This window comes from Nerophis ophidion, linkage group LG22, assembly GCF_033978795.1.
Source record: "Nerophis ophidion isolate RoL-2023_Sa linkage group LG22, RoL_Noph_v1.0, whole genome shotgun sequence".
NCBI lineage: Eukaryota > Metazoa > Chordata > Actinopteri > Syngnathiformes > Syngnathidae > Nerophis > Nerophis ophidion.
The window spans coordinates 4912773-4928034 of NC_084632.1; the positions used below are offsets into that span (position 1 = coordinate 4912773).

Sequence of the window (15262 nt, forward strand, 5' to 3'; positions counted from 1 at the left end):
CATTTAGTGGTCAATTGTAGGGAATATGTACTGTACTGTGCAATCTACTAATAAAAGTTTCAATCAATCAATCAAAAGTGTAAAGGAAAAAAAGACACTTTTTATTTCAACCATACTTCCCGTCCAAAGCCTAAAGACTGATCGCACAGTTCCTGTCTTCACAATAAAAGCGCCGCTCCATCGCGCCTGCGCTAACAAAATAAGAGTCTCCGAAAGACAGCGCAAACAAGCTAGCAAGCTACGGAGTTTGCCCCCAATGTATTTCTTGTAAAGTGTATAAAAACCAATATGGAAGCTGGACAAATAAGATGCCAAAAACCAACGACTTTCATGATGTATTAGACAGGAAGGAGGAACTTTTTTTCTCCTCCATTTGAAAACGTGGACGTTATCAGCTCTATATTGTCTGATTCCAATCAAGTCATCAGAATCAGGTAATACACCAACTTATATTCTTGTCTTCATGAAAGATAGGAATCTATATGTTAAACATGCATGTATATTCATTAAAACACCTTTAAAATGTCAACAAAAACGGCAAAATAAATAAATATAAATTATATACTGTATATATAAATGTGTATATATATATATATATATATATGATATGTGATATGTATATGTATATATGAGGTAGATCACCTCGACTTGGTCATTTATTAAGTAATTGATTAACGTTGAAAACCTTATTGGGGTGTTAGCATTTAGTGGTCAATTGTACGGAATATGTACTGTACTGTGCAATCTACTAATACAAGTTTCAATCAATCAACCAATCAATCAAAAGTGTAAAGGAAAAAGACACTTTTTATTTCAACCGTACTTCCCGTCCAAAGCCTAAAGACTGATCGCACAGTTCCTGTCTTCAAAATAAAAGCGCCGCTCCATCGCGCCTGCGCTAACAAAATAAGAGCCTCCGAAAGCCAGCAAGTTATGGCGTTTGCCGCCAATGTATTTCTTGTAAAGTGTATAAAAACGAATATGGAAGCTGGACAAATAAGATGCCAAAAACCAATGACTTTCATGTGGTATTAGACAGGAAGGAGGAACTTTTTTTCTCCTCCATTTGAAAACGTGGACGTTATCAGCACTATACTGTCTGATTCCAATCAATGCAAGTCATCAGAGTCAGGTAATACACCAACTTATATTCTTGTCTTTATGAAAGATAGGAATCTATATGTTAAACATGCATGTATATTCATTAAAACACCTTTAACATGTCAACAAAAACGGCAAAATAAATAAATATAAATTATATACAGTATATATAAATGTATCTATATATATATATATATATGATATGTGATATGTGTGTGTATGTATATATGAGGTAGATCACCTCGACTTGGTCATTTATTAAGTAATTGATTAACGTTGAAAAACTTATTGGGGTGTTAGCATTTAGTGGTCAATTGTACGGAATATGTACTGTACTGTGCAATCTACTAATAAAAGTTTCAATCAATCAATCAATCAAAAGTGTAAAGGAAAAAAGACACTTTTTATTTCAACCGTACTTCCCGTCCAAACCCTAAAGACTGATGGCACAGTTCCTGTCTTCACAATAAAAGCGCCGCTCCATCGCGCCTGCGCTAACAAAATAAGAGTCTCCGAAAGCCCGCGCAAACAAGCTAGCAAGCTACGGAGTTTGCCGCCAATGTATTTCTCGTAAAGTGTATAAAAACGAATATGGAAGCTGGACAAATAAGATGCCAAAAACCAACGACTTCCCTGTGGTATTAGACAGGAAGGAGGAACTTTTTTTCTCCTCCATTTGAAAACGTGGACGATATCAGCACTGCTGTCTGATTCCAATCAATGCAAGTCATCAGAATCAGGTAATACACCAACTTATATTCTTGTCTTTATGAAAGATAGGAATCTATATGTTAAACATGCATGTATATTCATTAAAACACCTTTAACATGTCAACAAAAACGGCAAAATAAATAAATATAAATTATATACTGTATATATAAAATATATATATGATATGTGATATGTATATGTATATATGAGGTCGACTTGGTCATTTATTAAGTAATTGATTAACGTTGAAAAACTTATTGGGGTGTTAGCATTTAGTGGTCAATTGTACGGAATATGTACTGAACTGTGCAATCTACTAATAAAAGTTTCAATCAATCAATCAATCAATGCCTACTGAGCCTATGGTGCTGTTAAGTTATTGTGGCTCAATTTGCCTTAATTTTTTATTTTTATTTTAATATAATATTATTTAATATACAATATTGTTTTAGTTGCTTCACAGATATTCCTGGCTCTGAATTTGCTCATTGCTATTTTTATGTTTTTGTGCATTATTTGTTGCCGTAATCATTAAACAAACAGGTTACTCATCAGTTACTCAGTACTTGAGTAGTTTTTTCACAACCTACTTTTTACTTTTACTCAAGTAAATATTTGGGTGACTACTCCTTACTTTTACTTGAGTAATACATCTCTAAAGTAACAGTGGAAAGCTACAGAGTTACACTTGGACTTCCTTTGTATTGTCATTCAAATTTGAACTTTACAGCACGGATAAGAATGAAATGTCGTTACATAAGCTCAGGGTAATGCAGGATTAAAAAAAACAGCAACAAGGTGCATGTATAATTAAATAAATATATACAAACCCCGTTTCCATATGAGTTGGGAAATTGTGTTAGATGTAAATATAAACAGAATACAATGATTTGCAAATCCTTTTCAAGCCATATTCAGTTGAATATGCTACAAAGACAACATATTTGATGTTCAAACTCATAAACATTTTTTTTTTTCGCAAATAATAACTTTAGAATTTGATGCCAGCAACACGTGACAAAAAATACTGATAAAGTTGAGGAATGCTCATCAAACACTTATTTGGAACATCCCACATGTGTGCAGGCTAATTGGGAACAGGTGGGTGCCATGATTGGGTATAAAAGCAGCTTCCATGAAATGCTAAGTAATTCACAAACAAGGATGGGGCGAGAGTCACCACTTGGTCATCAAATTGTCGAACAGTTTTAGAACAACATTTCTCAACGAGCTATTGCAAGGAATTTAGGGATTTTACCATCTACGGTGCGTAAAATCATCAAAAAGTTCAGAGAATCTGGAGAAATCACTGCACATAAAAGATGATATTACGGACTTTTGATCCCTCAGGCAGTACAGCACCAAAAACCGACATCAGTGTGTAAAGGATATCACCACATGGCCTCAGGAACACTTCATAAAACAACTGTCAGTAACTACAGTTGGTCGCTACATCTGTAAGTGCAAGTTAAAACTCTACTATGCAAAGCGAAAGCCATTTATCAACAATATCCTGGGCCCGAGCTCACCTAAGATGGACTGATGCAAAGTGGAAAGGTGTTCTGTGGTCTGACGAGTCCACATTTCAAATTATATTTGGAAACAGAGGACGTGGTGTCCTCCGGAACAAAGAGGAAAATAACCATTCGGATTGTTATAGGCGCAAAGTTGAAAAGCCAGCATGTGTGATGGTATGGGGGTGCATTAGTGCCCAAGGCATGGGTAACTTACACATCTGTGAAGGCACCATTAATGCTGAAAGGTACATACAGGTTTTGGAGCAACATATGTTGTCATCCAATCAACGTTATCATGGACGCCCCTGCTTATTTCAGCATGACAAGTGTTACAACAGCGTGGCTTCGTAAAAAAAAAAAGAGTGTGGGTACTTTCCTGGCCCGCCTGCAGTCCAGACCTGTCTCCCATGGAAAATGTGTGATGCATTATGAAGCGAAAAATACGACAGCGGAGACCCCGGACTGTTGAAGGACTGATGATCTACATAAAACAAGAATGGGAAAGAATTCCACTTTCAAAGCTTCAACAATTAGTTTCCTCAGTTCCCAAACGTTTATTGAGTGTTGTTAAAAGAAAAGGTGATGTAACACAGTGGTGAACATGCCCTTTCCCAACTACTTTGGCACGTGTTGCAGCCATGAAATTCTAAGTTAATGATTATTTGCAAAAAAAAAAAAACAAGTTTATGAGTTTGAACATCAAATATGTTGTCTTTGTAGCATATTTAACTGAATATGGGTTGAAAAGGATTTGCAAATCATTGTATTCTGTTTATATTTACATCTAACAATTTCCCAACTCATGGGAAATGTATTTGTAACCCTTTTTAAGACTGAAACCCTTCTGTGTCCCTGGGATTTAACTTGAGGGGAACCCCAAAGGTTAAAAAAAAAAAAAAAAAAGTGGATATTGTATTGGTTTTAAAAATTAAGAAAATATCAAAACGGCCCCCGCGTGCTTTGATTTTTATTTTCTTTGTCATGAAAAAGGGAGGTTTTTGTGGTTGGTGCACTAATTTTAAGCGTATATTGTGTTTTTATGTTGATTTAATAAAAAAATAAACCTTTTTTTTTGTTTTGTTTTTTAAATAAAAAATTCTTCTGCGGCCTGGTGGTTGGGGACCACTGGTCTGGGAGATCAAAGTCCTTCAAGAGATCTAAGAATACAGCAGCTTTGTGTAAAACAATCTAGCGGCGATCAAGTGACATCATCCTGTCTTTCCCAGAGATCTGTACTCCGAGTCTAGCGTGCTCTAACGAAATGGTTGCACGCCTCCTCTTTTATTTGGACTTTCCCCTGATTACATGGCAACATCTGTTTCTTAGGGGGGACGGGGGGTCATAAACAGCCGTTGCCCCTCGGTCACAAAACAGTTCAAAGAAAAGATGCCTGGATCTTGCATCAGGTCCTGCGTCCTCTCCGCTTTGTAGATCCCTCAAGTCAAGACAAAATCTTCCTGTGGATTACAATTGATAAAAGAAACCAACACCTTCATGTCGCTCCCCATCCTACACAGTGGAGTTTTACAAGCCTTTTGCTTGGTAAGATCAAAGACAGCTTTTGTCTGCTTGCCGGGAACGGAAAGTTTTGTGATAATGGACATACAATTATTCTGACACTACCGATTAAAGTTTGTCGAGGAGAACGCTGTGGTCTACGAGATCAAAGTCCTTCGAGAGCTCTAAGAATACAGCAGCTTTGTGTAAAACAATCTAGCGGCGATCAAGTGACGGCATCCTGTCTTTCCCAGAGATCTGTACTCCGAGTCTAGCGTGCTCTAACGAAATGGTTGCACGCCTCCTCTTTTATTTGGACTTTCCCCTGATTACATGGCAAAATCTGTTTCTTAGGGGGATGGGGGGTCATAAACAGCCGTTGCCTCTCAATCACAAAACAGTTCAAAGAAAAGATGCCTGGATCTTGTGTCAGGTCCTGCGTCCTCTCCGCTTTGTAGATCCCTCAAGTCAAGACAAAATCTTCCTGTGGATTGCAATTGATAAAAGAAACCAACACCTTCATGTCGCTTCCCATCCTACACAGTGGAGTTTTACAAGCCTTTTGCTTGGTAAGATCAAAGACAGCTTTTGTCTGCTTGCCAGGAACAGAAAGTTTTGTGATAACTGACATACAATTATCCTGATTGAAGTTTGTCGAGGAGAACGTTGTGGTCTAGGAGATCAAAGTCCTTCGAGAGGTCTAAGAATACAGCAGCTCTGTGTAAAACAATCTGGCGGCGATCAAGTGACGGCATCCTGTCTTTTCCCCAGGGATCTGTACTCCGAGTCCAGCGTGGCCGAGCTGCTGGCTCAGATCCTGAGCGCCGTGGACTACCTGCACGGCAGACGCGTGGTCCACTTGGACCTGAAGTCGGACAACATGCTGGTGGACGACGGCAACCAGGTGAAGATCGTGGACCTGGGCTCGGCCCAGTCCTTCGTGCCCGGTCAGCCTCTGCACATCGAGCACCTGCAGGGCCTGTCGGAGAGCAAAGGTGACCGAGACTCGTTGCTTTCGCTTTCGTTTTGCCGGGTACTCGCTAACGGACTAAACCTTTGCCTTTCAACAGAGCGCCGAAGCAAAGGTACAACTTTACTGGACCATGGACTGATGAGTGGCTTTAACTTCCATCAGCACGACAAATATCCATCATTTTTTTCTAAAAGCATGAAAGTAGCATTTTATGAACAATATCATATGTCTGCCTGTCTTGTCAGTTTATATTGTCCTTCCTAAAGCTCCGGAAATCCTGGAAGGCCAAGGTGTCGGGCCCGAGACCGATGTTTGGGCCATCGGGGTTCTCTTGTTCATCATGTAAGTCCAACGATCTTCTATTGCATTGGTCTCAGTTCTCTTGTTCAGCATGTAAGTCCAAAGATCATCTATTGTAGGGGTCTCAGTTCTCTTGTTCAGCATGGTAGTACAAAGATCATCTATTGCAGGGGTTTCAGTTCTCTTGTTCATCCTGTAAGTCCAAAGATCATCTATTGCATTGGTCTCAGTTCTCTTGTTCACCATGTAAGTCCAAAGATCATCTATTGCAGGGGTCTCAGTTTTCTTGTTCATCCTGTAAGTCCAAAGATCATCTATTGCAGGGGTCTCAGTTCTCTTGTTCAGCATGTAAGTCCAAAGATCATCCATGGCATTGGTCTCAGGTCTCTTGTTCATCATGTAAGTCCAAAGATCATCTATTGCATTGGTATCAGTTCTCTTGTTCACCATGTAAGTCCAAAGATCATCTATTGCATTGGTCTCAGGTCTCTTGTTCAGCATGTAAGTCCAAAGATCATCTATTGCAGGGGCCTCAGTTCTCTTGTTCATCGTGTAAGTGCAAAGATCATCTATTGCATTGGTCTCAGGTCTCTTGTTCATCATGTAAGTCCAAAGATCATCTATTGCATTGGTATCAGTTCTCTTGTTCACCATGTAAGTCCAAAGATCATCTATTGCATTGGTCTCAGTTCTCTTGTTCAGCATGTAAGTCCAAAGATCATCCATGGCATTGGTCTCAGGTCTCTTGTTCATCATGTAAGTCCAAAGATCATCTATTGCAGGGGTCTCAGGTCTCTTGTTCAGCATGTAAGTCCAAAGATCATCTATTGCAGGGGCCTCAGTTCTCTTGTTCATCGTGTAAGTGCAAAGATCATCTATTGCATTGGTCTCAGTTCTCTTGTTCATCATGTAAGTCCAAAGATCATCCATGGCATTGGTCTCAGGTCTCTTGTTCATCATGTAAGTCCAAAGATCATCTATTGCATTGGTCTCAGTTCTCTTGTTCATCATGTAAGTCCAAAGATCATCTATTGCAGGGGTCTCAGTTCCCTTGTTCATCATGTAAGTCCAAAGATCATCTATTGCAGGGGTCTCAGTTCTGTTGTTCATCATGTAAGTCCAAAGATCATCTATTTCAGGGGTCTCAGTTCTCTTGTTCGTCATGTAAGTACAAAGATCAGCTATTGCAGGGGTCTCAGTTCTCTTGTTCATCATGTAAGTCCAAAGATCATCTATTGCAGGGGTCTCAGTTCCCTTGTTCATCATGTAAGTCCAAAGATCATCTATTGCAGGGGTCTCAGTTCTGTTGTTCATCGTGTAAGTCCAAAGATCATCTATTGCAGGGGTCTCAGTTCTCTTGTTCATCGTGTAAGTACAAAGATCATCTATTGCAGGGGTCTCAGTTCTCTTGTTCATCATGTAAGTCCAAAGATCATCTATGGCAGGGGTCTCAGGTCTCTTGTTAGGCATGTAAGTCCAAAGATCATCTATTGCAGGGGTCTCAGTTCCCTTGTTCATCATGTAAGTCCAAAGATCATCTATTGCAAGGGTCTCAGTTCTGTTGTTCAGCATGTAAGTCCAAAGATCATCTATTGCAGGGGTCTCAGTTCTGTTGTTCATTATGTAAGTCCAAAGATCATCTATTGCAGGGGTCTCAGTTCCCTTGTTCATCATGTAAGTCCAAAGATCATCTATTGCAGGGGTCTCAGTTCTGTTGTTCATCATGTAAGTCCAAAGATCATCTATTTCAGGGGTCTCAGTTCTCTTGTTCATCATGTAAGTACAAAGATCAGCTATTGCAGGGGTCTCAGTTCTCTTGTTCATCATGTAAGTCCAAAGATCATCTATTGCAGGGGTCTCAGTTCTCTTGTTCATCATGTAAGTCCAAAGATCATCTATTGCATTGGTCTCAGTTCTCTTGTTCATCATGTAAGTCCAAAGATCATCTATTGCAGGGGTCTCAGTTCTCTTGTTCATCATGTAAGTCCAAAGATCATCTATTGCATTGGTATCAGGTCTCTTGTTCACCATGTAAGTACAAAGATCATCTATTGCAGGGGTCTCAGTTCTCTTGTTCACCATGTAAGTCCAAAGATCATCCATGGCATTGGTCTCAGGTCTCTTGTTCATCATGTAAGTCCAAAGATCATCTATTGCATTGGTATCAGTTCTCTTGTTCACCATGTAAGTCCAAAGATCATCTATTGCATTGGTCTCAGGTCTCTTGTTCAGCATGTAAGTCCAAAGATCATCTATTGCAGGGGCCTCAGTTCTCTTGTTCATCGTGTAAGTGCAAAGATCATCTATTGCATTGGTCTCAGGTCTCTTGTTCAGCATGTAAGTCCAAAGATCATCTATTGCAGGGGTCTCAGTTCTGTTGTTCATCATGTAAGTCCAAAGATCATCTATTGCAGGGGTCTCAGTTCTCTTGTTCTTGTTCCATATGGAAGCCTTTATTGTTTTCTAACCTTTCAGAGTCCCCTTAAGTTTGGACCCAGAAAGTTCACAGTTATAAAAAATGTTAAAATAAGTTTGGTTTTTTTCAACGCTTAAATTTATAAATCAACTTCTGATCTATTTTTCAATACAAAATGTATTTATTCATTTATTTTTTTTTAAGTTTTATGCCTGTTTTGGTAAAGAAAACCCGCTTTTGTATGGCAAAAACAAAAAATATGCAATATATTTCCCCCTCAATTTTTTTTTATGTGGAATATTTAATGTGACATAATTTGAGCCTTTATTGCAACATCCATTTTTATTAAGTAATATTTTTTGAGTAAAAAAATAAATTTTTAGAAGTCCAAAAAATTATTAAAGTGCTACAAATAAATCATTTAGTTGTGTGTGTGTGTGTATATATATATATATATATATATTTTTTTTTTTTTTTTTTGTTAGTTTTTTTTTTACTTTCAACCATTCAATATCAAGATCAACTTCATATCTGTCGATAAAAAAAAACAAAATATGCAATATATGTTCCACCCAAAACATTTCAAAGTGGAATATTTGATATGACGTCATTGGAGCCCCAAATAGGTCAATAAATCATTAAAAAAAGATTTGAATCATTTATGATTATTTATTGAACAAGTACAGTCATTTAAATAATGGGCCACACTCATAAAAGTCTTAAAAATAAATCATACATTATTTGTTTTTTTTTACTTTTACGCTTAAATCTGGAGATCAACTTCAGATCTATCTGTCAATATAAAGTTGTATTTTTTTCCCCTCAATCTTTTATGCCCTTTTTGTTAAAGAAAACACTGTTTTTATGGCATAAAAACAAAAAAGGGAATATATTTCCCCCCCAAAAAATGTCAAAATGGAATATTTGATGTGATACAATACATCAATAATTCATAACAATATTTATTTTGATTCATTAAATTAAAAAAAAAAATAAATAAGTAAAATATTTCCCCCTCAATTTTTTTTATGTGGAATATTTAATGTGACACATTTGGAACCTAAAACAGGTCAATAATTCATTGCAACATTGATTTTTATTCGGTAATATTTTTTTAGTTAAAAAATACATTTTTAGAAATCCAAAAAAGTGCTACAAATAAAACATTTATTTGTATCTTTTTTTTTTATTTTTTTACTTTCGACGCTTCAATATCAAGATCAACTTCAGATCCGTCGATATAAAATATATATTTTTTAAATATATTTTTATGTTGTAGAAAATCTTTTTTTTTTTCAATAATTTATAAAAACAATGATTTGAATTATTCATGATTATTTATTGAGCAAGTACAGTTGTTTTTTTAATACCACTAAAATTCTCAGGGATCCAAAAGGGCCACACTCATCAAAATGTTAAAAATAAGTCATACATTATTTGTTCTTTTACTTTTACGCTTAAATCTGGATATCAACTTCAGATCTGTCAATATAAAGTTGTATTTTTTCGTCAATTTATGCCCTTTTTTGTTAAAAGGCAATACATTTCCCCCCCAAAAATGTCAAAATGTAATATTTGATGTGATGCAATACATCAATAATTATAACAATATTTATTTTTGATTCATTAAATTTTAAGAAAAAAAAAAAAAAGGAAAATACTTCCCCCTCCAAAAAATTTTATGTGACATAATTGGAGCCTAAAACAGGTCAATAATTCATTGCAACATTGATTTTTATTCGGTAATATTTTTTGAGTTAAAAAATACATTTTTAGAAATCCAAAAAAATCATTAAAGTGCTACAAATAAATCATTTATTTGTATCTTCTTTTTTTTTTTTTACTTTCAACGCTTCAATATCAAGATCAACTTCAGATCTGTGGATATAAAATACTTTTTTTATGTTGTAGAAAATATTTATTTTAATGGCAAAAACACAAAATATGCAATATATGTTCCACCCAAAACCTTTCAAAGTGGAATATTTGATATGACGTCATTGGAGCCCAAATAGGTCAATATTTTATAAAAAAAAAAAAACAATGATTTGAATTATTTATGATTATTTATTGAGTAAGTACAGCTGTTTTTTTAATACCACAAAAATTCTCTGGTATCCGAAAAGGCCACAATCATCAAAATGTTAAAAATAAGTCCTACATTATTTGTTTTTTTACTTTTTACGCTTTTATCTGGAGATCAACTTCAGATCTGTCAATATAAAGTTGTATTTTTTTCCTCAATGTTTTATGCCCTTTTTGTTAAAGAAAACACTGTTTTTATGGCATAAAACAAAAAAGGGAATATATTTCCCCCCCAAAAATGTCAAAATTGAATATTTGATGTGACACAATACATCAATAATTCATAACAATGTTTATTTTGATTCATTAAATTTTGAGAAAAAACAAACAAAAAAATATGTAAAATATTTCCCCCTCAATTTTTTTTATGTGGAATATTTAATGTGACACATTTGGAACCTAAAACAGGTCAATAATTCATTGCAACATTGTTTTTCATTAGATAATTTTTTTTTTGTTAAAAAAAACATTTTTAGAAATCCAAAAAATCAACTTCAGATTTGTAGATATAAAACCCTTTTATATATATATATATATATATATATATATATATATATATATATATATATATATATATATATATATATATATATATATATATATATATATATATATATATATATATATATATATATATATATATATATATATATTATTTTTTTTTTTTTTATGTTGTAAAAAAATCTTTTTTTTTTTTCAAAATGGCAAAACAAAATATGCAATATATGTTCCACCCAAAACTTTTCGAAGTGGAATATTTGATATGACGTCATTGGAGCCCTAAATAGGTTAATAATTAATTTTTAAAAAATACTTGAATTATTTATTATTTTTTAATACCACTAAAATTCTTAGGGATCCAAAAGGGCCAAACTCATAAAAGTGTTAAAAATAAGTCATACACTATTAGTTTTTTTTTGTTTTTTTTACTTTTACGCTTTAATCTGGAGATCAACTTCAGATCTGTCAATATAAAGTTAAATTTTTTTTCAATGTTTTATGCCCTTTTTTGTTAAAGAAACCCCTGTTTTTATGGCATAAAGACAAAATAGGAAATACATTTCCTCCCCAAAAAATGTCAAAATGGAATATTTGATGTGACACAATAGGTCAATAACAATATTGATTTTTGATTCGTTATTTTTTTTATTAAAAAACAAAACAAATGTTCAGCTCCACACTCGTAAAAGTGCTAAAAAATAAGTCATTCATTTTGTTTCTTTTTGTTTCACTTTCAACGCTTAAATCTTAAGATTAACTTCAGATCTATCTGTCGATATGACATTAGATTTTTTTTTTTTTTTTATGTTTTTATGCCTTTTTTGTTATAAAAAAATCAAGTTTTTTTTATGGCAAAAACACAAAATGTGCAAAATATGTTTCTCTGAAAAAATTTCAAAGTGGAATATTTAATTGGAGCCGTAAATAAATAGGTCAATAATGCATAAAAAATGATTTTAATGAATTATTTATTGCGCAAGTAACCTTTTTTTTTTTTTAATGCCACTAAAATTTTTAGGGATTCAAAAGGGCTTCACTATTGTGTTGAAAATAAGTCATACTTTGTTTTTGTTCTTACTTTTAAGCTTAAATCTCAAGATCAACCTCGGATCTATCTTTTCAATATGAGGTTTATGCCTTTTTTAAATTTATTTTTTAAAAAGAAAACCGTAATTTTTATGGGTATAAAAAGAAAATATGCAATATATTTTCAGATCCATCTTTGCATATAAAGTTACTTCCCCCCCCCCCCCCCCCCCAGTGTTTTATGCCTTTTTTACATTTCTTTTTTAAAAGAAAACCGTAATTTTTTTGACATAAAAACAAAATATGTAATATATTTTCAGATCCATCTTTCCATATAAAGTTACTTCCCCCCAGTATTTTATGCCTTTTTTTTCTTGTTTTTCTTTTTTTTAAAGAAGACCATAATTTTTTGGGCATAAAAACAAAATATGCAATATATTTTCAGGTCCATCTTTCCATATAAAGTTACTTTTTTTTTTCACCCCCAGTGTTTTATGCCTTTTTTTATTTATTTATTTTTTAAAAGAAAACCGTAATTTTTTTTGACATAAAAACAAAATATGTAATATATTTTCAGATCCATCTTTCCATATAAAGTTACTTTTTTTTTTCACCCCCAGTGTTTTATGCCTTTTTTTATTTATTTATTTTTTAAAAGAAAACCGTAATTTTTTTTGACATAAAAACAAAATATGTAATATATTTTCAGATCCATCTTTCCATATAAAGTTACTCCCCCCCCAGTGTTTTATGCCTTTTTTTGATTTATTTCTTAAAAAGAAAACCGTAATTTTTATGGGTATAAAAAGAAAATATGCAATTTATTTTCAGATCCATCTTTGCATATAAAGTTACTTTTTTTCCCACCCCAGTGTTTTATGTCTTTTTTTAATTTATTTCTTTTTTAAAAGAAAACCGTAATTTTTTTTGGCATAAAAACAAAATATGTGATATATTTTCCAGGTCCATCTTTCCATATAAAGTTACTTTTTTTTCCCCCCCAGTGTTTTATGGCTTTTTTAAATTTCTTTTTTAGAAAGAAAACCGTATTTTTTTTGGGTATAAAAAGAAAATATGCAATATATTTTCAGGTCCATCTTTCCATATTTAGTTACTTTTTTTTTCCACCCCAGTGTTTTATGCCTCTTTTTTTATTTCTTTTTTAAAAGAAAACCGTATTTTTTTTTGGGACACAAAAACAAAATATGTAATATATTTTCATATCCATCTTTCCATATAAAGTTACTTCACCCCCAGTATTTTATGCATTTTTTTTCATTTCTTTTTTTTTTTTTTTTTTAAGAAAACCATAATTTTTTTGGCATATCAACAAAATATGTAATATAATTTACCCACAAAAAATGTCAAAGTGGAATATTTGATGTGACGTCATTGGAGCTTTAAAGAGGTCAATAATTCATAACATTAATTTTGATGCATTATTATTTTATGAGCATTGACTGTTTAAAAAAAAACATCCAACTCAAATTGTAAGAGATTCAAAGTAGCATAACTCAGTGTTTAAATTTTTTTTTTTTTAAAAATCATACATTATTTTATTTTTACTTTCAATGCTTAAATCAGTGTTGGCCTTGCGATGAGGTGGCGACTTGTCCAGGGTGTACCTCGCCTTCCGCCCGACTAGCTGAGATAGGCGCCAGCGCCCCCCGCGACCCCAAAAGGGAATAAGCGGTAGAAAATGGATGGATGGATGGATGGATGGATGCTTAAATTTTGAGACCAACTTCCTGTTTGTGTCAATATAAAGTACTTAATTATTTTTTGTGTGTGTTTTATGCCCTTTTTGTTCAATAAAACTTTTGTTTTATAGCAAAAACACAAATTATGCTATATATTTCACCCCCAATATTGTTCACAGTAGAATACTTGATGTGACATAATCAGAGCCTGAAATAGGTCGATCATTCACAACATTTTTGATTCAGTATTATTTTTGGAGCAATGACAGTTTAAGAAAAATCTCAGTAAAATGAAAGAGCAGTAAAATTCTTAGGAATCTAGTCATAGTGAGTTGGTGACGAACCCCAAGATGCAGAGAAGGTAGCAGGCGTTGCACATTAAAATATGATTTTATCTTTAGAAATGAAAAAACACAAACCAGGAACTAGGAACAGCCAAACTGGAAAACAGGAAACAGGATCCAGCAAACAGGAACTAGCCACAAAACTACAGCACGCTGTAATCAGCTGCAGGTTCCAGGACAAGCATTACTGACATTGACAGGAAGTCCTGACAAATAATCCAGCATCTGACTGGAGGACAAAACAGGTTCAAATAGCAGCTGGCTGATTGACACCAGGTGTGGCTAGGTGCCGATCAGCCGCAGCTAAAGGGGAAACAGCGCTCAGGGAGAAAAACAGGAAATAACCAAAATAAAAGCACTGACAGGAAACAAAGATACAGAGGGAAAAACTAAAACCTAACCAAACTGTCAGGGACGAACCTGACAAAGAATAAGTCATGCATTATTTTTTTTTTTTACTTTCAACGCTTAAATCTCTCGATCAACTTTAGATCTACAGTATCTGTCGATTAAATGTTTTTTTTGTTTTTTTATGGAGAACACAACATATAAAGTGGAATATCTGATGTGAAGTAATTGGAACCTTTCATATCATTGATTTTAGTTCGTTATTTTTTGAGTAAAAAAAAAAAAATTATTAGGGCCACACTCGTAAAAGTGTTTAAAAAAAAAAGTCATTCATTTGTTTCTTTTTGTTTTACTTTCAACGCTTGAATTTTAGGATTAACTTCAGATCTATCTGCCGACATGACATGAAAAATATTTTTTATGCTTCTATGCCCTTTTTCTTATAGAAAAATCTATTTTAGGGCAAAAACACAAAATATGCATTATGTTTCTCTGAAAAAATTCCAAAGTGGAATATTTAATGTGACGTAATCGGAGCCATAAATAGGTCAATAATTTATTAAAAAATATATTTTAATGGATTATTTATTGAGTAAGTAACAGTTTTGTTTTTTTTAATCCCACTAAAATTCTTAGGGATCCAAAAGGGCTTCACTCAAGTGTTAAAAATAAGCAATTTTTTTTTTTTGTTCTTACTTTTACGCTTTAATCCCAAGATCAACCTCGGATCTATCTTTCAATA

The 15262-nt window shown here is 33.7% G+C and overlaps 1 protein-coding gene across 6 annotated transcripts in view; it reads left to right on the forward strand.

Annotated features, from left to right (window-relative positions):
• obscna (obscurin, cytoskeletal calmodulin and titin-interacting RhoGEF a) overlaps window positions 1-15262 on the forward strand; it is a 171852-nt gene that overhangs the window by 149228 nt on the left and 7362 nt on the right. For 5 of the 6 annotated variants that reach the window (XM_061883080.1, XM_061883081.1, XM_061883083.1 and 2 more), the window contains 3 exons: window positions 5599-5822; window positions 5898-5912; window positions 6046-6142. In XM_061883080.1, coding sequence (XP_061739064.1) covers window positions 5599-5822; window positions 5898-5912; window positions 6046-6142 — 336 coding nt within the window. The remainder of the gene's footprint in view (window positions 1-5598; window positions 5823-5897; window positions 5913-6045; window positions 6143-15262) is intronic. The other variant, XM_061883082.1, reaches the window with a different exon arrangement.